At 43.3% G+C, this 24,040-nt stretch overlaps 3 protein-coding genes across 3 annotated transcripts; 2 read left to right on the top strand and 1 right to left on the bottom strand.

Annotated features, from left to right (window-relative positions):
- Window positions 1–5,589: 5,589 nt before the first annotated feature.
- On the bottom strand, window positions 5,590–7,657 carry LOC125248891 (olfactory receptor 1-like). Its single transcript, XM_048161055.1, has one exon. The coding sequence runs from the start codon at window positions 7,400–7,402 to the stop codon at window positions 6,449–6,451; it is 954 nt and encodes a 317-aa protein (XP_048017012.1). The 5' UTR covers window positions 7,403–7,657; the 3' UTR covers window positions 5,590–6,448.
- A 12,527-nt stretch (window positions 7,658–20,184) lies between these two features.
- LOC125249099 (uncharacterized protein K02A2.6-like) lies at window positions 20,185–21,131 on the top strand. Its single transcript, XM_048161302.1, has one exon. It carries the CDS (start codon window positions 20,217–20,219, stop codon window positions 21,129–21,131), a length of 915 nt encoding a protein of 304 aa, XP_048017259.1. The 5' UTR covers window positions 20,185–20,216.
- A 459-nt stretch (window positions 21,132–21,590) lies between these two features.
- On the top strand, window positions 21,591–22,874 carry LOC125248219 (uncharacterized protein K02A2.6-like). The gene has a single exon (XM_048159949.1). The coding sequence runs from the start codon at window positions 21,591–21,593 to the stop codon at window positions 22,872–22,874; it is 1,284 nt and encodes a 427-aa protein (XP_048015906.1).
- The last annotated feature ends 1,166 nt before the right edge of the window (window positions 22,875–24,040 follow it).

Here is a 24,040-nt window from a genome sequence, read left to right as displayed (position 1 = left end):
ACTCCCCTTGCTTTATGGGTAGAAAACGATATGCTGAGTACACGGCTTGTTATGGCAATGCAAACGAGTATTCCAAGCCTGCATACCTCTAGTGGCTATCTCTGCTGGAGTTAGATTTGCTACCAAGTAGTTGGCCCTCCTTGGGTCACCTTGAAAGTGATCCTCTGGGTTGAGCTAGGTTCCTGAGGGTCCTAGTTCCCTAGAACTGAGCAGAAGGTAATGAGGTAGCTCAGGCTCCATTGGAGCCTCCCTGATACTAGCCCTGGAGTTCTAGATCCTTACCAAGTAGTTGGCCCTCGAGCAGGCCACCTTGAAGGAGATCATCTGGGTCGTTTAGGTCCTTAGCACTTCCAGCTAAGATAGTATTCTGACTCCCTAGAATTATATCAGAGTGTAGACTCTTTAGGAGCCTCCCTGGTACTTGCATTGAGCTTGGTCAGTACTCGTCTTGGTTGAGTCTAGGGGGTACTCCTTTCAAATTGAGGGTCGTTCTTTAGAGTACTGCGCTCCCGAGGTCTGATCTTAAGGTTGAAGGTCTCCTCCCTGGAAGGTCAGTATTTAAGGCTGAGGACCTCGCCCCTGAGTTGGTCATTGTGGTTTAAAAGGTTCTTTTTAACAAGAACCCCCTTGATCAATCAGCTCCTGTTGGAGCTGGAGGTATGTCTCTCTTTAAGGACCCTATTTAGAGTACTCAGCCTTCAGAGTACTCATTAAGAAGCGCTCTGTAGATCCTAGGTTGAGCAGAGTAACTTCCCTCGATTGCAAGGGTTCAAAGCACTATGCCGAGTCCTGCTCCCCAGGATGCCCGTCTCAACGTCCGGTCTGAGTTGGTTACTGCCAGTTACTGCCAGTTTGCAGTCCCTCTTACTGGACCCCTCCTCTGGAGGCTAGTGCTTTAGAGATTCTGTTTTGGTAACAGCCAGACTAGGTTACTACTTAGTAGGACCAGGTTGGCCTCACTGGTGGTAGTCAGGGTAGAATATGCTCCCCTGAGAGGTGACTGGCCAGGGCTCCTTTTGGCTCCCTGGCCACATTCCCTTAAAGGGACCCCTTCTGTTGAAGTTGTTGGTTCCAAGCCTTTGAGCGGCCTTGGTAGGCCTCTAGATGTTTCTGGAGGCCTCTTTGAGGCTTATAGCTTGGGTGGTGGCCATAAGGAATGCTGTCACTGACAGCCTATTTGACATTTGTATTGAAATCGTCCATCTGTTTTTTGTCAGCCATTCTTTGGCATGCACTCCCCTCAGCATGGCGGCGTGGGTATTTCATTCCCCATTAGCGTTCTAGGATGCAATGCGAGTTCCCTTTTGAAAGGGAATGTCTCAGGTTACGCATGTAACCATGGTTCCCTGAGAACAGGGAACAAGATATTGCGTCTCCCTGCCATGCCTCGGGACCGCCTGCTAAACAGTCCCTTCAGACGATAAGTGGATGACTTGTTCTCTAGGCGCCCCTTATGTGCATTTCGGTCACACCAGTAGTGATGTCATAGGCTGTCGCCGGCCAATACGATTGCCATGATTTGATAAAGTTTCAGACACCGGTTCCTGCTAAGGCGTTCCCCATTAGCGTTCTAGGACGCAATGTCTCATTCTCTGTTCTCAGGGAACCATGGTTATATGCGTAACCTGAGACATTTTCCAAGCACAACACAGTGAGACTAATGAATGTAGGACAGCTTCTTTATTATTACTCTAATGAAAAAAGTAATAACTTGTATGTGCTTGTCACAAACTTAAAAACAAAAATTGGGCATAATTACCAATATATATAATTGTTGTTATATAAAAAGAAATGTACAAACAAATTACAAACAATACAACTAATACTATAGAGATACAAATTAAATAAACTTGTTTTTCAGATACAGTAGGGTTATTTACCATGTATACATTTCTTTAACATCTTTTGTTCTTTTATTAACATTAATGACAAATATAGGCTACGGTCCGATAAGACCGAATCCGTAGTTCCCTTGCGATACTACACGAGTACTGCGTTGTTCGTGTTATTAATTAATATAGATTATTAATAAGACAAGACCCTATGGGGAAAATGCAGTGTGAACTGCAGTGTGAACTGCACGGGCATTGGTTCATAAAGTTAAAGAAAACGAACCAATGACGGTGCGGAACGCGCAAGCCAATGCTCGCCGCTCTCTCAAGCGGCAAGCAGAATAGAGAGGAAAAAAAAAAGAAGTTGGTTTTGTATGTTGTAAACTCACACGTTAGCCGAGCACAAACGTGAATAGCTGATAATGTATTACAATTTGTAAAAAAAAGTCGTGCTCCATCCTTGATCGTTACTGCAAGTAAATGATCAAGACAAGCTGCATTAATCGACACATTTTTAGACAATACTGGACCCGCATCTGAATAGCAGAACTACAGAAATGTGAGTTAGCCGGTTAGCAGGAGACATACAGACCAGGGTGTACGTTCTGAGTATGAATTATCATATGCAGTAAAAGACAACAATACTCAAGTACTGTAAAAGGTTTTGCCACTAACTCAACTGACTTCTCTTCTGTATGATTTCAGTCTCTTCAGATCTTACTGTACATGATTTATGAGCTTCTACAACTTTTGACCCCCTAACTGAACTCCTTTCCACAAACTGATCATAGAAATAAAAAATAAAAATGGTAACACTTTACAGTAAGGTCTCATTTATTAACATTAACATATTAACCAACATCAACTAACAATGAGCAATATATTTGCTACAGTATTTATTAATCTTTGTTTATGTTAGTTAATAAAAAATAGTCATTCATTGTTAGTTCATGATAGTTCACAGTGCATTAACTAATGTTAACAAATGAAACCTTACTGTTTGTGCTTAATAAGATTAAGAGAAAACTGTTATTCATTTTTATGGTAACACACTTTACAAGTTGAAACCATAATCGCACTCTCTCAATATTCAAAGTGCAAATAAGACCAACTTTTTCTTTGATACAGAGCTAAGAGATGGTTACAACTACACTGCCCAGCCTAAAATAGCTTTCATATTGAGAGATATCTGCATTCATCAGGGAGCCGCTTTCAAAATGCGGGGTATTGAAATCGCATTTGAATGCGCGCGCGTTTACTTTCACTTTGTAACTTTGTTACTTTAACTCTGTAAATATGGAGCGGCGGCGACCGTTATCCAACTTAATTAAATGTTTTTTATTTAAACACAAAGCAAAAGGACAGTGGAGGCGTAATGTAAACGTAGCGGTGGCATATTCTTTCCTAATCATCCTAACACTCTGTCATGGCAACATCACGAGACTACTTTTCGCCTCGACGAGAAAGCTCGTCACACTTTAGTCTCGCGAGATCTCGTGACACGAGATCTCGTCACACCCCTAATATTTACAGTTTGAGATTCAGAGGAGCAAGCTGGTCCAAATAAAATGGAGACCAAGCGTTTTGTGAATCCCGCGTTAAACTCCCAGAGGTTTGAGATTGAAAAAATTGTTGTAAAAATGTTTTGTTTGTAAACCAACCTTTATTGGACATTAATTGCATTAGTATTACTTCCTTACTATACAGTATATGGGGGGAGTGTGCACTAATCAATATACTATTTGTACAGTATAAAAATCACTTTCCCTGTAGCGAGTCCCTGTAAACCACATATGCCAACATGTCCTGAATATGTATGTGTTCTTAATGCATTTATAAATATTTTACGGAACACTGAATATAAATGCAATTAATGTCAGATAAAGGTTGCACTTAATTAACGGCATTTTCCCATTTTCTGTGACCTAATCTAAAGTGAGAACTAGTTACAGTTAAAGGCGCTCTAAGCGATTTGACGCGTTTTTAGGCCCAATTTTTTTTTTGTCACATACCGCAAACATCTCCTCACTATGCGCTAGCTGCCTGTCCCCTGAACACACTGTAAAAAAACGCGGTCTCTGTAGTCGCCACAAGCTCCGAAAACTGCAATAAAAACAAACTGGTGCAGCCTGGACCACTTAACATAATAAACATGCTCCAGCCAATAACCGAAAAGCAGCATCAATACGCAAGCTACTTACATTTTAAATGTGCGTTCATGACTGTTTCAGGAAGCACGGAGGGGAGGGCCAGGAGGAGTAGGAGGAAGGGTCTAGCTAGCCTCTGTTTTGTTTGACAACACTTCGAACGTCAACAGGAAGTTACTCCGCTCAGAATCGCTTAGAGCGCCTTTAATATTGTTAACAAATCATGTAAAACATCTAACTCTCCACATATGAGCTAATTAAACAATAATAATTTGGTTAATTACAGTGACCATGAATTAAAGAATATAGCCTATATTAACTATATTAATTAATTAATATAGTTAATTATTAACTCTCTGAGGTCTGAAAACGAAAACGTGCCGGCGCGTTTTGCAGGTTTTTTTCACATTGCAGCAAAACAGACTTAAAATACTCTGTCATTTTTTGTCATAGAGACATAAGTAATATATCAATTGAAACTATAGAATATCTTCTTTTATTTGTATACACTCAGAGTAAAAACAAAATGTTGTGCTTTTGTAAAATAAAAAAAACTAACATGATGCGTGATTTCTCCTCTCCCTCTGAACGAAGTCCAATCTGATAGTTCTCAGAAAATGAACTGTAACTTAGTGAATACTAATCACAGAAAAATTACACTTATGTCTAAAAAAACGTTAAGATGTCAGGTTTTAAATCATGTAAGTCAAATCGAAAACAAACCTTCTGTGTTTATGTAATCTGTATGAAAAGAGAGCCATGTCAGAAGTCCGTGATTCAGCTCATTATCCGCTAATGCGGCCACGCCCACGGAGCCAGCGCTATTCAGATGCAAATTCAGAGGCAATACATGCATTCATCGCCTCAATCGTGTATTTATTGTCTTGAAAAGTGTTTATCTGGATGTAAAAGTCATGGTTAGCGAGCTCTAGAAGAATGCAGTTAGTTCCTGTTTTCTTTCTTCTATAGATGAATTTTAGATGAGTTTTTGTTTCTTTAGCGCCCTCCGGCTGCAGTATGAATGAAACTCCATTCATGAATAGCCTCTTCTTCTTTTAGATGAATTTTGGACTAAAAATGCACAGAGAGCGCCCTCCAACTTCAAGTAAATAAAGCACTCATAAAACAATGAATATTAAATAAATATAACTCCTCATGATGCATAAGCATATGAATCCAATATTTCTCCAAATTCTCTTTTAAACTAAAAGCCTATATTCCCTCTCACAGAAATACACTGTGACGAAGTCATTAATATGCAATCTGCTCATTACTATGCAATTCTTTTGTTCTCAGGTGAGAAGAAAATGCCTCCACTCAACTGTGTTTCTTGGCTGTAACTATATATATATGTTGTTTTATATGAAGGAGTAGGCAGCATAATTTTTACATAATTTTGAATACTAATCACTAAAGTAGAAAAATTACACTTTTTTGGCCTTATGTCTAAAAAAACGTTATTCCTTAAGTACATACATGTCATATTATTGTAGGTTTGTGCTGAATACAGTGTAATGACACTTTTTCCATTAATATGTTTATGAACAACTGAAAAAAGCACAAATGTCAGGGCATGTCAAAACTTCTCCAGGCCCCAAATCACCCTCAGACTCCAGAGGGTTAATACATTACAATGTAGAGAGTAGAGACTACAATATATTAACTATAAATTAACTATAAATAGTTTGCGAATGATATCCAAAAAATGATTACTTTATCACTGTATTATAAAGTGTTACCCATAACTTGACATTTTTGCAAAAAAAAAAAAAAAAAGAAAAAAAAAGAAAGAAAAAAACAGTGAAATACATTTATTTGAATTTGCCCTCAATGACATTGAAAAAAAATAAAATAAATAATAACACTTTGGTGGCTGACATTAAAATTATTTTCAAGTGTCTGAATTATAAAAACAATCTGCATTATTCCTTCACTGGCCTTCTCCCCACAACAGTTTGTGCATGCAATCCTGTTTCTTTAATGATTATAGTATATACTGAACATTGAAGCATTGCTGTCTGCATCTGCCTCTTTTGATTTTATTACCATTATCTCTGCCATGTTTTTGCTGTTGTTATATCAACTGTTATTAAAACATTGTCTTTACCAAACCTGCTCTTTGGTATTTCCGTTATTCCTGATAGAAATTTTAACAATAATAATTTCAACAATTTCTTGCTTAAATATTTGTCTTTTCAGTTTGTTTGGTCTTGGGGTCAGTAACTAAGAACAAACACATACACTACACACACTTGAAATCAGATGGATGCATTCATAAATAAATAAACATCATTTCACTGCTGTTAACCAACACACACGTCTAATGTGTCCACTCTACATGTTTATTTTCTGCTTGTACACTTTTATTTTCCACTTATTGGATCTAAAAATATCCGTAAAGTACATATTGTTGTAATTTTAGATCATTTAATTCACAGTGATTGAAGATCACATAGACGATCATTACAGTCATTTTGAAACATTCACTCTAATTTGTGCAGATCTGTTGTTAAGCATTTTTCTGATTAAGTCTTTGATTTTAGCTGTGGTTAAAACATAAATGATGGGATTTAGCATTGGTGGAAGAGTTAATGAAAGAGTTCCGCCGATGATCTTGGCATTAGCAGAAGATGCAGAAACAATATTGGATATTATGGGAAGAAAGAATGATCCAACTACCAAAAGGTGAGAAACACAGGTCTTTAGTGCTTTAAAACGTCCTTCCCAAGTTGTAATTTTACATAAAGCAATAAAAATGCCCAGATATGACAGGACTATAATGAAGGGTGGTGCTACAAGGAAAAAAGCTTGAATGAGGATTGCTATAACATTATTAATGCTACTGTCATTGCATGGCATCCTCACCAATCTGTCATAGTCACAATACCAACTCTCTATCACGTTGGATTTACAGAATGAAAGTCTGGTCATCAAAGATGTTGACAGTGTTACAAGAAAGGCGTTAAATGCCCATATTACTGAAAACAATATAGCCATGAACTTATTATTCACTATAGCATTATATCTTAGTGGCAAACAGATTGCAATGAAACGATCAAATGCCAGAACAACAAGAGTGTAAGTCTGCACAGTAATAAAGAAGCTCACAAAAAACATGTTTGCCAAACAAGCATTGTATGAGATGTACCGTGAGTCAAAAACAAAATTCTTGATCATGTTAGGGATCAGTGCATTAGTTTCACCAATATCTGCCAAGGCCAAGTTAAACACACCAATGTACATTGGACTGTGCAGGCTCCGGTGAAGAGCTATAATGAGAAGGACTATTGAGTTCCCAATTACAGAAATAATATATATGATAAATAAGAATATATAGAAGTAAGTGCTGTACGGTGCATCTGTAAGCCCAGTGATGAAAAAGTATTCTGGATGAACAATCGAGATGTTCTGGGATAAACTCATGGCAGCTTAGCGTTTGTTGTTTTGCACAGGCTGAAAATATAAAGTACTATGAAGAAATAACAAAAATATGGACTTTACTAAACTGTCATGTCACACTTTTAATATCTATTTTCAAATGTTGAAAATATATCTTTATGTAAACTTTCTGCATAATATTTGAATCACAAACTTGTCTAAATAATCTAAAAGTTTTAGAGCCAGAGCCAACAATGACAGCGTCTGAATGCTTGTGAGCCAGCTGCTTTGAGTTAAATTAGTCCATTATAAATGCTCGTCCTTATTCTCTCATGTCGCAAAGATCATTGGACATCTGCGTCATTGAATCCAAATATATCTACTGATGCATCTCTTGAGAGCTTTCAGACAACACAGTGATGTAATATTGTATTGTACTGTATACTGAAGTAAATGTTCTGGGCACAGCTTTAGTTTTGATAATCATTTTGTTCACTGGCCACAAAATTCCCCTTTGTGTTCTCATTAGTGCACATTGTTTTAAGTTCAATATGTCTCTGAACTGCATTTGGAGGCAAGAGATGCTTTTAAAACCTGGGTCATAACAGGTAAAATGAGATATGGCCCAGAATACGAGAAAATGAAAGTGGCAAATGCTAAATTTAAATATGCTGTACGGTTTATTAAAAGAAATGAGGCAACCATGAGAGCAAACTCAATGGAAAAAAAATTTCAGCAAAATAATGCATATGAATTCTGGAAAGAAGTTAAGGCTACTAATAATAGTAAAATACCATTGCCAACTAGTATAGATGGTATTGTTGGTGCTGAGAATATTGTTAAATTGTGGAGCAAATATTATGGGTATATTTTTAATTGTATAGAGAGACAGGAATTTGAAGTTAGTCATGTTCCGAATGATAATGATATGATTATTAGACCTGCTGAGGTCAGTTACGCTATTGAGAAATTGGCAGTAAATAAAGTATGTGGCCCTGATCTAATAGCAGCAAAACATCTAAAGCATGCTAGTCAAAAATTATTAGTGTTACTAGCTTTGTGTTTTACAGGATTTTTAATACACAGTGTATTACCTGAATCTATGTTAAAAGTTATATTAGTGCCAGATAAAACCGGTAAGTTCCCTTTCGATACTTCACTCGTACTGCGTATGGGGAAAAGTCTCCCTTTTTCCCCGTTACTGAAGCCTTTTTCAATAACGCAGTGTAACTGCACTGTCATTGGTTCACTCATAGACAAGTTGTTGAACCAATGACGGCGCAGCATAGCTGCGCGGCCTATGGCGAGAAAGCGCGTGAACTTTCCCGCCGAAATGGGCGGGGTTAAGGGCTATATAAGCAGGCGTTTCGCCATAGGATTTCAGTCCTTTCTCCTTCAGCGACGACAACGCATCTCCTCGCTGATCTCCGTCTGAAGCCTGAGGAAGCTCGCCGCCTTGAAGAAGCTCTCGCCGCCGTCAGAAGAGGCTCCCGCAGCGGATCCAGCTGAACTCGCCGGTCGGAGACAGCGCCGGCGCCCTCGCTGACTGCCACCCCGAGCGCCGTCCTCGAGACACCCGCCTCCCGCTTCCCGCTTCCGGCCGCCTTCTCAGCGTGTCTCCTGCCGCCATCCGGCGCGCCTTCTGAGAGCTTTCCCGCGGCTTATTGCCGCTCTAAAAGAGCGTTTTTCTCAGCGGTTCTACCGCTCTAAAAGAGCTTCCGCGGCCCTCGCCGCTCTAAAAGAGCCCCCCAATCGCCGTTATAACGGTGGCGGCGTTGCTTCAAATGCCGCGCCACTCTTGTGGCACGTGCAGAGCCCCTCTGCACGACGACGACGGACACAGCGAGTGCGTCGCGTGCCTGGGCAAGTCCCACGCCGAGGGCACGCTCGCTGGAGCCTCATGCCTGCACTGCGAGAGCATGAGCCTCGGTTCTCTGTGCTCGCGGGTCGCCTTCTTCACTGAAGGCGATCTCGCCGCTCACGCCCTCCCATCTCCTTCCTCCCGCGAGCCGGCCAGGAAGAGACAGCGGGGTAGAGCGACCCAGCGCCCGGAGTTGTGCGAGCTCACGCTGGCCCAGCCCCCGCGTGCCTCGCCTCTCTCCGAGGGAACCCTCGTCTCGCCCTGAGCAGTGTCCCTCTGCCGGATCTGACGAAGAGCCGGATGACTCCATGTCTCTTGCGGCTTCCGAAGCGGAAGGATGGGCTGGCAAGCCGGACGACCCCGCTCCCCCGCCTCCCCTGGAGCCCATTGAACACGGCCAGAGTATGGATGCCGAGCTCTTCTGCATCCTATCCAGAGCAGTGGAAGAGCTAGACCTCGAGTGGGCCCCACCGGAGGAGCCATCGCGTAGCCGCCTGGATGAGTGGTTCCTGCCAGGCCGCCGCCAAACCTCGCCAGCCTCGCCCTTTTTAGCGAGACACAAAGTCGTGGCGCGCTCCGTACTCCGCCCGCCTCCACACGACGCACCGTTCTGCCCTCACTGCTGTTGACGGCGCGGAAGAGAAGGGCTACAAGCATCTGCCGCCCCTGGACGAAGCAGGCCAAGCTGCTTCAGCGCTTCACACCATGGCGATCTTCCAGGTGTTCCAGGCCAAACTCCTCCGCTCATTGGACGAGTCCGGCATTGACGCACCTGCCTTCAAGGATCTCCGCAGCGCCACCGATCTAGCCCTGTGGGCCACGAAGGCCACTGCCCAGGCCATCGGTCGTTCCATGGCCAGCCTGGTTGTGCTCGAGCGCCATCTTTGGCTCAACCTAAATTAAGGATCTGGATAAGAAGGCCTTTCTGGACGCCCCGGTCTCCCCTTCCGGTCTTTTTGGGCCAGCGGTGGATGGTTTCACCGAGCGCTTCACAGCGGCGCAGAAGTCGTCTCAGGCCATGAGACACTTTCTGCCCAAGCGCTCCAGCTCTGCCTCTGCTTCAAGCCACCCCAGAACTGCGCCAGCTCAGCAGACCAAACCAGCCCCATCCACCTCTCAAGCAGCGCCGCCTAAGGAGCATCACCAGCGCCCTCGCCCTGCAAAGCGCCAATCCTCCTTCCCGAGACGCCAGGGACCCCGGCCCAAGATTGTGTTGGACCCGGTGACTCCGAAGACGTCCTGATCTAGCAGGAAGGAAGAGGGTTGGGGAATGTCTCGTTGCGACCGGACCACCCCAAAAGCTCCCTCGTGCAGTCTCCCCTCCGCCTCGTTTAATTCCGGGCGTGGGAGAAATGCTCTGTGTTGCAGCTGGGCCCACACATGTTGCGCCCAAACAAAATGCTGTTTTCACGGCGAACACTATTTTATTTCCTCTAAGAGAGAGCAAATTTCCTCTTCCACCTCCCTCGGTGTACGGCCCCCTACCCGGCGGCCTGTCATCCGACATCATTCAACCCCTTGTCACTCGGGCCGAGGCCTGGCAGGCCATCCCCGACGTGTCAAGCTGGATCCTAGGGATCATAACGCAGGGCTACTCGCTCCAGTTTGCACGAAGGCCCCCTCGCTTCGGCGGGGTGCTTCAAACCTTGGTGAACTCGGATGACGCTCTCGTCCTCCGGGCCGAGGTCATGACTTTACTAAAGAAAGGGGCTATAGAAATAGTTCCCCCCTTCAGAGAGCAAGTCAGGCTTTTACAGCCGTTACTTTCTGGTCCCCAAGAAGGATGGCGGCCTCAGGCCCATCCTAGATCTCAGACTTTTGAATCGCTCCCTCATGAGACGGAAGTTCAAAATGCTGACGCTGAAGCAGATCCTCGCACAGATTTGTCACGAGGACTGGTTCTGCTCGCTGGATCTGAAAGATGCATAGGGAAACTGCATCGAAAGGAAACGTACTCGGTTACTAACGTAACCTCGGTTCCCTGAGATACGGAACGAGTACTGCGTTACTTGCCGTGCCACGAGGCTGCGGCTTCAGTGTCGTCGCTTCAGTCGATTGGCCTGAAATCCTATGGGCGAAACGCCTGCTTATATAGCCCTTAACCCCGCCCATTTCGGCGGGAAAGTTCACGCGCTTTCTCGCCATAGGCCGCGCAGCTATGCCGCGCCGTCATTGGTTCAACAACTTGTCTATGAGTGAACCAATGACGGTGCAGTTACACTGCGTTATTTAAAAAGGCTTCAGTAACGGGGGAAAAGGGAGACTTTTCCCCACACGCAGTACTCGTTCCGTATCTCAGGGAACCGAGGTTACGTTAGTAACCAAGTACGATATCTAGCATATACAATTAAAGGCCAATTGGCTTAGCAAGTATAATTTAAAAAGTAGTGGAGCGTAGTGTTGTAGTCAAGACCACCTAAACCGAGACCAAGACAAGACCAAGACTTTGAAGGGTCAAGACCAAGTCAAGACCAAGACTTTGAAGGGTCGAGACCAAGTCAAGACGAAGACAGGCCAAGACCGAGTCAAGACCAAGACCAGTCCCCACACTGCATGACACACTTATGATAAAATGTGGACAGACAGTCCATTTTGTCTTAAAGGGGTGGTTCAATGCGATTTCACTTTTTTAACTTTAGTTAGTGTGTAATGTTGCTGCTTGACCAGAAACAGTATTCATTAAAGGAAGTGGTTAGTAATAGGCACAATTCAACAGTATTTATGTGTTTTTTGGATGCTTCTAAGGCATTTGATCATATCAATTATGTGAAACTATTTATAAAGCTACAAGAAAGAGGGGTTACCCCCTTATCTGATTAGGATTTTACATTACTGGTATATACATCAATCCATAAAAGTCAGATGGGGTAGGAATGTTTTGATACCCTTTTATATGACAAATGGAGTTCGGCAAGGGGGAATATTGTCACCTCTTCTTTTTAATTTGTATATGGATGATCTTTCTATTGAGTTAAATGAATATAAGATCGGATGTGTAATAGGTGATAGTTAGGGATGCACCGATACCATTTTTTAAAACTTTTTTCTAGTACTCGCCGATGCCGATTCCCATTCATTTAACAATTTCTCTCTCTCTCTCTCTCTCTCTCTCTCTCTCTCTCTCTCTCTCTCTCTTTTTGATGTTGCAGTTCCCTTTTGAAAGGGAACTCGCATTGCATCCTAGAATGCTAATGGGGAACACCTTAGCGGGAACCGGTGTCTGAAACACTATAAAGCTTTATGATTAATTATGATGCATATATCGACCCAAGGGGGAATTAAACATATATTGTGAATTAATTACAACAAATTATAATCAATTACATGTATAATTAGTTCTGGTTTAATAATTATTTAGAGAAACTATCAGTTTGTCCAGCAAACCGTTAGCTCCTCATAGAATATTATAAAAGGAGTTATTCTCTGGCCACGAGAACAAATTCCTATTATAGCATCAAAGCGTAAAGCGATCGAAAACGTTAAAGTGACCTAGTTTTTGTTGAATGAGCAAAGAACAAACAAGCATGAATACAATGTGTTTAATATATGAAATGGATAATACAACGGTTATACGGCTAAATATACACAAGTAGATACAGATATATACAAAGCGAAAGTAAAGGCAGGAAAAGAGAGATGATCAAAGAATGGCAAATTACAGTTAACCCTTTGAGAGCCAGCACAGAAATCAGTTTAAACGAATTTCAAAGAAATTAATACTTGCATATAGGTTCACGTCAGTGTGCCGTAGAGTTTCAGTGCGCGGCTTGGATCGCTTGGTCCTTTCTGAGAGGGTTTCCTCCAGCGGGGTTTTCAAACGAGGTTTAAACTGAAGAGTAATATAACTGGAAAATAAAGAAGAGAGTCCGTCTCCCAGGGGAAAGTGTTGAAAGCTTGGCGACAGGAAAACTTGTGCAACTAAGAGACGCGTGTCATTGCTTTTATGGAAAACCAAACTAACACACCTCTTTGGCTGGACGGCCAATAGATGCGTGGCAATGTTTGGCGGGCAAAGTTTTCTTTGTCTTGTCTTCTGGCTGAATTTGCATAATTTATGGATATCAGATCGGATAGTACTTTCTTCACAGTACCATTAAACAAATAGAACAATGCATTTGTCAGCAACGTGACATACATTAGTGAATAAGGTGGACCCAGAGCTTTACGGAGAGTCCAAACTTGACAGGTGTCCAACATAATTTAAAGAAGATACACTTTATACTCTAATACTATCGTTTAACATGAAAATTAACCCACTACAGTCACTTCTACACTTCTACACTAGTAATACATAAATGCAACAAGAACTACAATGGCAGATACATTCATATTTGCAGGTACAATCATATTTGTGCATACGGTCTTTATGCGTGTGTCTGTGTGGATGTATTTTCTATTTTATTGCTGTTCAGGAATCTATCGAAATGGTCATAAAAAGGGTTTTGTGATCCTTTAGTGTCCGCCAGGCCGGAGCCAATGTGAGATTTACAAACCAAAGTTCCGTGAAATGAGGCTTAAACACAGTTTATGGTGGGACCTGCTCATTTTCGAAACTGTGCAGACCCTACACCATGTGTGGTTACCTGGTAACACACTTGACTCATGTATGGAAGTAATTTAATGCCAAATGTTTTTGAAATAAAAAGCTTGTTGATGTAACAAAGCTGGACACAGGCTGAGATCCATATGCAAAGCTTTATTAAAAGGTGAGCGTGGTCGTACAGTCATGGTCAAACAGGGGCAGACAGGAACAGCAGGGACAGGCAGAATCGTAGTCAGGGTACAGGCAGTAGATCGAGGCAGGCAGATATCATTTGCAGTCCAGGAAACAATAAACAGTCCAGAGGTATGCATCAAGGAATCATAAACGGGTAACCAGACAGGATCAAGAACAGATAGACAGGGAATAAACGCTTGGAATTGTTACAGGGGTAATCAAGACTTCGCGATGAGGTGGTGTGTGCGTGAGTCCTTTATAGTCCAAGTGATGTGCAAAGCTGTATGTGGAGACAGGTGATTGGTGTGGAGTGTGAGCATGTGACTGGCTGGGAGGATGATGGGAATTGGAGTCCGGGAAGTGACAGGAACTGACGTGATCGTGACATAAGGCCCACCTTCCGGAAGGCGCATCCTCGCGGCGTAATTGGCACGAATAGGGAGGGGGGTGGGTGCATTGGAGCTACGGCGGGAACAGGTTCTCCAATGCAGGTTCCAGGGCAGCCACGGTGGATCAGGTGCCACGGGTAACCATGGCGGGTCAGGTGCCACAGGTAGCCAGGGCAGGTCCGGAGTGTCAGGAATCCACGGTTGATCAGGCGGCTCGGGGAGCCACGGCAGGTCAGGTGGCTCAGGCAACCACGGCAGGTCAGGTGGCTCAGGCAGCCACGGCAGGTCAGGTGGTTCAGGCAACCATGGCAGGTCAGGTGGCTTGGGCAGCCACGGCAGGTCAGGTGGCTCAGGCAGCCACGGCAGGTCAGGTGGTTCGGGCAACCATGGCGAGACAGAGTCCGTGGATGACCACGGCGGGTCAGAGTCCATAAACGGCCATAGAGGGTTACAGTCCATGGGCAGCCATAATAGTTCGAAGGCCTTTGATGGCAGTGGCTGGGCAGGGACCACACCCACAAGCTCCCCACCCACAAGCTCCCCACCCTCAGGTATGCTGCCCCCCCCCCCCCCCCCCCAAAAAAGTTATTGGGGAATTCAATGGAGTTCATGGCGGATTTGTGGACAAGGAGCTCGGGTGATGCCGGCAGGGCAAGACGCTTGGGTGGCGCCGGTAGGTCTAGCAACTTGGGTGACGCCGGCAGGGCGAGCAGCTTTGGTGACGCCGGCAGGGCAAGACGCTTGGGTGGCGCCGGAAAGACCTCTGGAGTGGTCTCCGGGCCCACAGCGGGCTCTGGGAAGGCCTCTGAGCCTTGCAGAATGAAAGAAGCCTTCTTCCTCCTCTTCCTCCTCTTACGTGGATGAGGCGGTGGCTCTGTGTTCACCTCCTCTGTGGATGCTGCAGCGAGCTCACGGGCTGAAGCAGACTCTGGAGCGGACCCACTGGCTGGAGCCGGCTCTGGAGCGGACTCACTGGCTGGAGCGGATTTAGGAATGGACTCACTGGCTGGAGCGGGCTCTGGAGCGGACTCAACGGCTGGAACGACCCCTTTGTTCACTGACACTGAAGGGGTGGCCATCTTGCCCGTGGGCACTGGCGAAACGGCCATCTTGTCCAACACATACAGAGAGCTTGAATACGTTGCAATTGGCGAACTTGAGTGTGTTGCAATCGGCGAACTTGAGTGCGTTGCAATCGGCGAACTTGAGTGCGTTGCAATCGGCGAACTTGAGTGTGTTGCAACCGGTGAGCTTGAGTGCATTGCAATCGGCGAACTTGAGTGCGTTGCAATCGGCGAACATGAGTCCATAGCAACCGGCGAACTTGAGTGCGTAGCGACCGGCGGGCTTGAGTGCGAAGCGGCCAGCTGGCTAGCGCACTCAAGTCCGCCGGCCACCTCGCACGCAAGCCAGCTGGCCGGCGGACTTGAGTGCGAGGCGGCCGACTGGCTTGAGAGTGAGGCGGCCGGCGGGCTAGGATGCGAAGCAGCCGGCAGAGGCTTGGGAATGCCAGCTGCTCATGCTGAAGTCAGCGGTGAATCAGCCACACTAGAACGCAACCCTCTCCGCTCCCAGACTGATCTAGAGACGTGACGTTGCTCTGGACAATCAGCGGAGACGTGGCATTGCTCTGGGCGATCTGCTGTGACTTGACTTGGCTCATGAAGATCATCGGTGACTTGACTTTGTTCATGGAGATCAGCGGTGACTTGACTTGGTTCAGAATAGCCAGTGCTAACTTGACTTGGTGTTGTTATTATGGTAGCCGCCATTTTATGAGTGTCCTCTGGCACGGCAGCCATTACATAATTCACTGTGGTGTCGCATTTCTCCGCGACACCCACAGTAAATGGAGAGCCAACAGTCAATAAAGCATAATCCATAAAACCGCTGAGTGATAAACGTGGTCCTTCTTGTCTTCATTTATTTTGGAGTGGCTGGTTAACGCCATCACAAGAAAAGTCTATCAAAGCACAGTCAGGCAGATCAGAATAATAAGCAATGTCCAGATATTTACCAATATAATCCTCCAAGGATCGTGTACCCTACGTACTCCATAATAATTGTTGTGTGACGCTCATACCGGACCAGTGTTCTCCAGAAAAGCTGCTGGATCGTTGTGGCGGCGAAGTCTTCTGTAAAGAAGCTGGACAGGCTGAGATCCATATGCAAAGCTTTATTGAAAGGTGAGCGTGGTCGTACAGACATGGTCAAACAGGGGCAAACGGGGCAGACAGGAACAGCAGGGACAGGCAGAATCATAGTCAGGGTACAGGCAGTAGATCGAGGCAGGCAGATATCATTCGCAGTCCAGGAAACAATAAACAGTCCAGAGCACTAATTGAAAAAATATGCATTACATTAGCTGTGCTTACTGTAATGACTGAGGCAAATCAGACACAATTATTGGTTAGCTAACCAATAGTTTTAAGCTCACTCTGGAGTCTGTCCCCATCCCCCGGGAAGTTTTCAGTTACAAGTTTATTGCGCTGAGGAATGTGGTTGCCGCATGGAGAGCAGAGTAGAGACACAGAAAATCTGCATCTTCCCTGCATTTTCCACACAGAACACAGACTCTATGGCATTAATGTATAGACAGACTGTGCTATAAATGAATCCTTCTCAGGAAATGGTATCCATTATTACTGATGTTGTATTGTACTCATTGTATTTACATGTTTGATGATTGTTAAATGTTATGACCTGCACGGTAACTTCAATCATGCCATGTTTAGTGTCTATACGTTCGTAGCGGGAAGATTTAAATGCTTGTGTATGCGGTACATCCATACCTGTGCAACACATCAGTATTAAAAGAATCTTTAATAGTTCTGATTCAAGAACTCAGCTTGTTAATCTTTCTGGGTTGTAAAAGCCCTGACAGGAGGGGTGTTGCCACCCAGAATTACAACATCTTCATTGGTCCGGTCAACAACTGAGAGGTGTGACTTTGACCAGAGGTTAAAAACCAGCGAACAGTGCCACTCCCTCTCTTTCTCCTTGCTCCTGAACGACCGAACGGACTGTCCTTGCGGCCGGCCTAGGCGAGGCCTGCAAGGCCTGTAGGCCTCGGCCTACAAACGAGCCATGTGCTCCTCATCCAACATGGAAAAAACTGAATCCTCAAGACCTCAAGACCTCTCCTCAGATGGCAGAGTCGATGCTCCTCAGCCTAAGGGCATCTTGCAAGTATCGTACATTTTAACACTAAATAGCGATTTAGTATTAATTTGTAAGACTTACCTTTGCTATTGCTGAAGAAACTGATGATTCCTTTCCAGATTGTCTTTGACATTTCATGTAGCTCTAGTAACAGCATCTCTTCCGGTTCAACTCTGTCATTACTCATTCTGACTTGCGTGTGTGTGTGTGTGTGTGTGTGACCCTTTATGTATGTTATGTTATGTGTTTGTTAGTTTAGTTATGTGTTTGTGAGTTAGTTAATAAAGATTGTGCACAAGACATGTTTGGTTCTGACTCCGTCTGCTAATGAATTGCCTCTTAAGTGATAGATCCGGACTACGTGCTCTGAGTAGTACAGTACAATAAGAAACATTATTTTTCCATAACTTGGAAATTAACATTTCTTAGAATTAATAAACAATCAACACTGAGCGTTCACTGGACGAACAGGTTAACTGATTGTAATATTAATTTTAATGTAGCTACGTCCAGTTAATCTGATTAACGGATTTGCATATTCATAATTAATCATAATTAATAATCATAATGAGTTATGAATAATTATTAATATTTCCCCTTTGAGTTAATTTTCGCTACATTACATTTTGATGCGTTGTATTTTTAAGGTTTGCATTTTTATGGGCTGAAATTCAACATGGTTGTATATTTAAGCTGTGAATATTTCAATTAAAAATATTTCACACACATTTTCATTATTAAAAATTCATTTATTTTCACCTTTCAGATTTCACTTCCAAAATATTCATTCTGTTTAAAAATACAACCTATAAAATTTGACTAGCAATTTTCAGTCCATTTTAATTCGCTTTACAAATTCGCTTCCACAAATTCAGTGGTTCAAATTCGGCGGAAAATTCAGCATTTCACATCCGGGAACTGCAGGAAAAGCAGTAGAGTACCTATGCGTGATCTCCATCTGCTGTTAGTCTTCTTCACCAGCAGGTGCTGCTAGCGGCTGTTTAAGACCAGAGCAACGGCTAGTAAGCCATTCATTCATTAATAAAGACGGATTTACAGAAATAGAGCAAGCGGTAAGTGAATGTGTGATGATTATCAGGGACAGTATAATGCAGAAAAGCCTGATAAAGACACAAAAGCTGCATTTATGTTTAATTCAGTGTCTTTATGGTTACCTGTGTAGATTACATGTAAGCAGTTTTCTCTCCAGTGAACGAGATTATAACGTTATTGCCCGATGCTGGTGTACAGATCAAACGTTAAATCTGAGGTAGACATATATTTCTCTCTGTTGTTTAGTTTCCTTAACTTTATATTGCAGCGCTGTTTTAATACTCGGGTTTCCCTCATCCGTCATAGGATTCCTCCTGCCATCAGGACATATAAAACACTTAACACAGCGTAATGGACTCGTACAGTGATATAAAAGACCAAACTCGCACCTCATTTGTGATGTAAGTTATACTATAATAGGCTCCAAGAAAGCAGATTGTTGTATGTTAAAGGTAGTATTGTGTTTGTCCAGTAGGGGGCGGTGATGCATTGTGTGGTGGGCTGTAGCACTGTTAAAAGCAGAGAAGAGCGCGTAGTCTGAGCGCGCTGGTGTGTGTTTGTTGCTTGCTGCTAAGATGGGTCCTCAATAAAGAAGCCCATTAAGAAGTTCAGTCCTCTGGAGTTTTTTTCTATTGTATTCAAGATACAACATATGGTGACGAGGATGAAAGTCGGAATGGTAAAGCAGCTATTTTCTGAGTGCAAGTAAAAGAAACAGGACGTCGGCTGAGTGAGCTGAAGAAAGTTAATAGCTACCACCTGAAGTACTGATTGAATGGAATGATGGCTGGCATGGTGGGATCCGTGGTACCATTTGACAATAAGGTACAATCATGGGAGGAGTACTGTGAAATATTAAACCATTTCTTCGTGGCAAATGATGTTGAGGAACCAGAGAAAAAACGAGCCATATTGTTGAGCTGTGTTGGAGCGCAGACTTACATGGCTAATGAGGAATTTATTGAGCCCTGAATAGACCAGGAGCAAAGAGTTTTGAGGAACTGGTGAGTTTGCTGAAAAATCACTTTAATCCGAAGCCCAGTGAAATAGTGCAAAGGTGGAAGTTTAATTCACGAAACAGACATCCTGATGAAAGCATAGTAGAATATGTGGCTGAACTGAGAAAGCTTGCACAAGATTGTAATTTTGGAGATGCACTCACAGTTATGCCGAGAGATCGATTAGTGTGTGGTGTTAATGATGACAGCATACAACGGAGATTATTATCTGAGGATGGACTGACGTTTGAGACAGCGTTAAGGAAAGCTCAGGCTATTGAAGCTGCTAATAAGGATTTGGCTGATTTGCATAAAGATAAAGGAAATCGACTAAGTACCACTGTCTTTAAGATGGACACAGGAGAACAAAGTAAGGCAGGTGTTACAGGAATGTGCTATCGATGTGGTGGAAGTAACCATGGACCAAAAGACTGTCGATTTGCCAAAGAAAAGTGTTACAATTGTGGTAAAATTGGGCATGTGAAAAGAGTATGTAGAATGAAACCACAAGAAACTCGTGCTGATAGCGACAGGAAAGCATGGAAATGGGGGAGAGGAAAACAATTAAACAGGGCAAATTACCTTCAAGAGGAGGAGGAGGAAGAACAGCAGCCTGAAGAAGTTTTCACAATTGTATAGTATAGAGACACCACAGCCGCAGGTACCCCCAATCACACAGATGCTGCTTGTAAATGAATGCCCTGTGAAGTTTGAGATTGACACGGGATGTAGTGTGACTGTATTATCACAGGTGGAATATGACAAAATGGAAGCTAAAAAGAAACTGCCTGAACTGAAAACAAGTTCTTTAAGTTTAAAAACCTACACAGGACAGTCAGTGAATGTTTTGGGTACCACCAAAGTTAAAGTTAAGCACAAAGGCCTTACCAAAGAACTCACAGCCGTGGTAGTGGCAGGAGCTGGACCTAACTTATTAGGACGATCATGGCTCACAGAGTTGAAACTCAGCTGGGAAAATGTGAGTAAAATTAAAGAGAGCTCAGAGTTGTTGCAGGACATTTTAAAGAAACATGAAACTGTTTTTAAGGAGGAACTTGGAACATTAAAAGGAGCCACTGCTAAGATTCATGTACCAAGTGATGCAAAGCCTCATTTCTTTAAATCAAGGTCACTGCCTTTTGCTATGAGAGAGAAAGTTGAAGCTGAACTTGATCGTCTGCTTAAAGATAATATAATTGAGCCTGTGAAATTCTCAGAGTGGGCCACACCTGTGGTGCCTGTGTTAAAACCAGATGGAGCAGTGAGACTGTGTGGAGATTACAGGGTAACTATTAACAGAGAATCGTCCCTGGAGCAATATCCCATTCCTCGAATGGAGGATATGTTTGCCATCTTAGCTGGCGGAGAAAAATACAGTAAATTAGATATGAGTCACGCATACCAACAGATTCTGTTAGATGAAACCTCGAAACAATATGTGACCGTGAATACCCATAAAGGTCTGTTCACCTACACCCGATTACCTTTTGGGGTTAGTTCGAGTCCAGCAATCTTCCAGAGGACTATGGAAGGGGTCCTGAAAGGCATTTCAAAGGTGATGGTCTATCTGGATGATATCTTGCTGACAGGATGAGATGATGAGGAGCATTTGAGAACTTTGGATCAAGTGTTACAACGGTTGGAAGAGTGTGGCTTACGATTGAAAAGGGGAAAGTGTAAGTTCTTTGAAAAGGAAGTAATTTTCCTGGGACATAAAGTGGATGCCACTGGTATTCATCCTGTTCCTGAAAAAGTCCAAGCAGTACAAGAGGCACCAACACCAACATCAGTAACAGAGCTGAAAGCATATCTGGGACTGCTGAATTTTTATAACAGGTTCCTGCCAAATCTTTCCACACTGCTTGCGTCCTTGCACAAACTTTTGAAAAAGGACGTCCCCTGGTCTTGGGGAAAGGAACAAGAAAAAGCCTTTAGAAAATCTAAAGAGTTACTTCAGTCTAACCGTGTGTTAGTACACTATGATGAAAAAAAAGACTTGATACTTTCCTGTGATGCTTCAGCGTATGGTGTGGGAGCTGTACTGGCACATCGTATGGCAGATGGGACTGAGAGACCCATCGGGTTTGTATCACGCACACTCTCAGTAGCAGAGAAAAATTACTCACAGCTTGAAAAGGAAGGTTTAGCTGTAATTTTCGGTGTGAAAAAAATCCATAAATACCTCTATGGCCGTAAATTTGTGATTTGTACAGACCATAAACCTTTACTCAGTTTATTAAATGAAATGAAAGCTGTGCCACAGATGGCCTCTCAAAGAATCATAAGATGGGCAGTGATGTTCGGGGCATATGAATATGTCATTTCTTACAGAGCAGGCAAGGACAATGGAAATGCTGATGCCCTCAGTCGTTTCCCTGTTCCAGAGATTCCTGCGAAAGAACTGAAGGAGGAGCATGTCTTGATAGTGGACAGCATTGTTGGTCCTCTGACGACCTCAGAGCAAATTAAGGACTGGACTACCCGCGATCCTGTTCTCTCTAGAGTGCGTGAGTATGTGCTTAAAGGTTGGCCTGATCACAGTAATTTAATTGAATTTGCACCTTATAAACAGAGACAGCAAGAGCTCAGTGTTCAAGATGGATGTGTGCGGTGGGGAGCCCGTATTGTCATTCCAGAGCAAGGACGTTCGGGATTGTTGGAACGGCTCCATCAGTCTCATCCAGGTATGTCAAGGATGAAAGGCCTGGCTAGAAGTTATCTATGGTGGCCCAATTTAGATGCTGACATTGAGACCAGAGTAAAAGATTGTACTGTGTGTCAAGAACAGAGAAAAGCCCCTGTGTGTGCACCACTTCATCCGTGGGAGTGGCCACGACAGCCTTGGAGAAGAGTGCATATGGACTATGCGGGTCCATTCCTTGGGAAAATGTTTTTAATCTTAGTTGATGCCCATTCTAAGTGGATTGATGCCTATTCGGTAAATTCAGCAACAACAGCTACTACTCTGGAGTGCCTTAGAAACAGTTTCAGTACCTATGGCATTCCTGAAATGATGGTGTCTGATAATGCCCCGTGTTTTGTGAGTGAAGCGAGCAAAGAATTCATGGCTAGGAATGGAATAATGCATGTCACCTCTGCACCATATCATCCCTCATCAAATGGTCTTGCTGAACGGGCAGTGCAAACTTTTGAAGCTAAACAACAAGTTCAAAAAGAGCACCATGACCAACATGCTAGGTCCCGCTATTTTGAAGTAGGAGACATTGTGTACACCCGAAATTTTGGGTATGGACCAAAATGGGTCCAGGGAGTCATTCAGGACATCACAGGGCCTGTATCATATAAAGTAGCATTAGGAAGTGCTCAAGTAGTATGACATCATGTTGATCAATTATTCAGGCGACACCAAAAAGAGATGACTAAAGATTGTCAAACTGCCTTGGGTGCTGACCCTTATGATACTGATGTAAGCTGTGTCCCAATTCAGGGTCCGCGCACTTTGAAGTGCATGAAAGGGGTGGGGTTTTGGAGTGGAGGGTTGCCAGGTCTGCGCAACAAAACCATCCCAAATGTCGTGTAATCACAGCACAAGTGTATAAGTATCCCAATCCCAGACATGGCAACAATGAGCCGAGCGTCGTTACATGGCTATCGGCTGTGTGACAGACAGCTGACAGTTGACGTTTATGTGTGCATTTTAAAGTTTATGACTTTCATTGGGTTTTGACATGCTTCACTGCCCACGACGACGGGACACTGGACCAAAATATGTATGGTTAAACTATGTAATGTTAGTTTTATATCATTCGCAATAGTTAACCTTTGTTTTTTTATATTAAATTATGTTAAATTTATGTTAACTGTGAAAATATATACATTCATATTTCTACATTTATTCTGTATTTAAGTCTGAATTTAAAGTACAGTACTTTAGGATTTTATTCAGCTGCACTCCATCTCAGAGACAAATACTGTATTTATGAAAACCAGATATTACAGTTTGATTTAGATATTGGTGAACACGGGGCATTGCTTACATTTATGTGAATTCACACAGAACTCCTGTCGTCACTGGCGCGCAATGAACTGTGGGATAGTGTAGACTGCGAAGTGTCTTGAAATCGGCGCTTCATTCCACTGCGAAACGGAGAGGGTGCACTTGAAGTCGCTCGTGAATTACGTCATCCCTCCTCACGCCGCGGTGAATCGCACTTCAAAGTCCGCTTTCCCCCCATTTTTCTCAAGAACAGAATACAGTGCATAAAATGTGTCGATATAAATATTATTTAAATGTCACTTTGTCAATCAAACAGCCTAATTTCTGTACAGCTTATTTTTGTGATGTAAGTTAAAAATGAAATGCATAAGTTATACATTATGTTTGTAAAGTAATTTATTTGTAAATGAGCCAGAGTAATTTCTAATTACTATAATTTCTGTTCGATCATTTTTTTTTTACGCATGTTCACGTCTGTAAATAAAAGAATTGTTCTGTTCATTGTTTATTTCTTTTATGCAACTTATAATTTTACATGAAACATT

Source organism: Megalobrama amblycephala, linkage group LG16 (assembly GCF_018812025.1).
Source record: "Megalobrama amblycephala isolate DHTTF-2021 linkage group LG16, ASM1881202v1, whole genome shotgun sequence".
NCBI classification, from domain to species: Eukaryota; Metazoa; Chordata; class Actinopteri; order Cypriniformes; family Xenocyprididae; genus Megalobrama; species Megalobrama amblycephala.
Note: the sequence above shows the minus strand (reverse complement) of the source record. Positions and strands in the feature narration are given on the sequence as shown.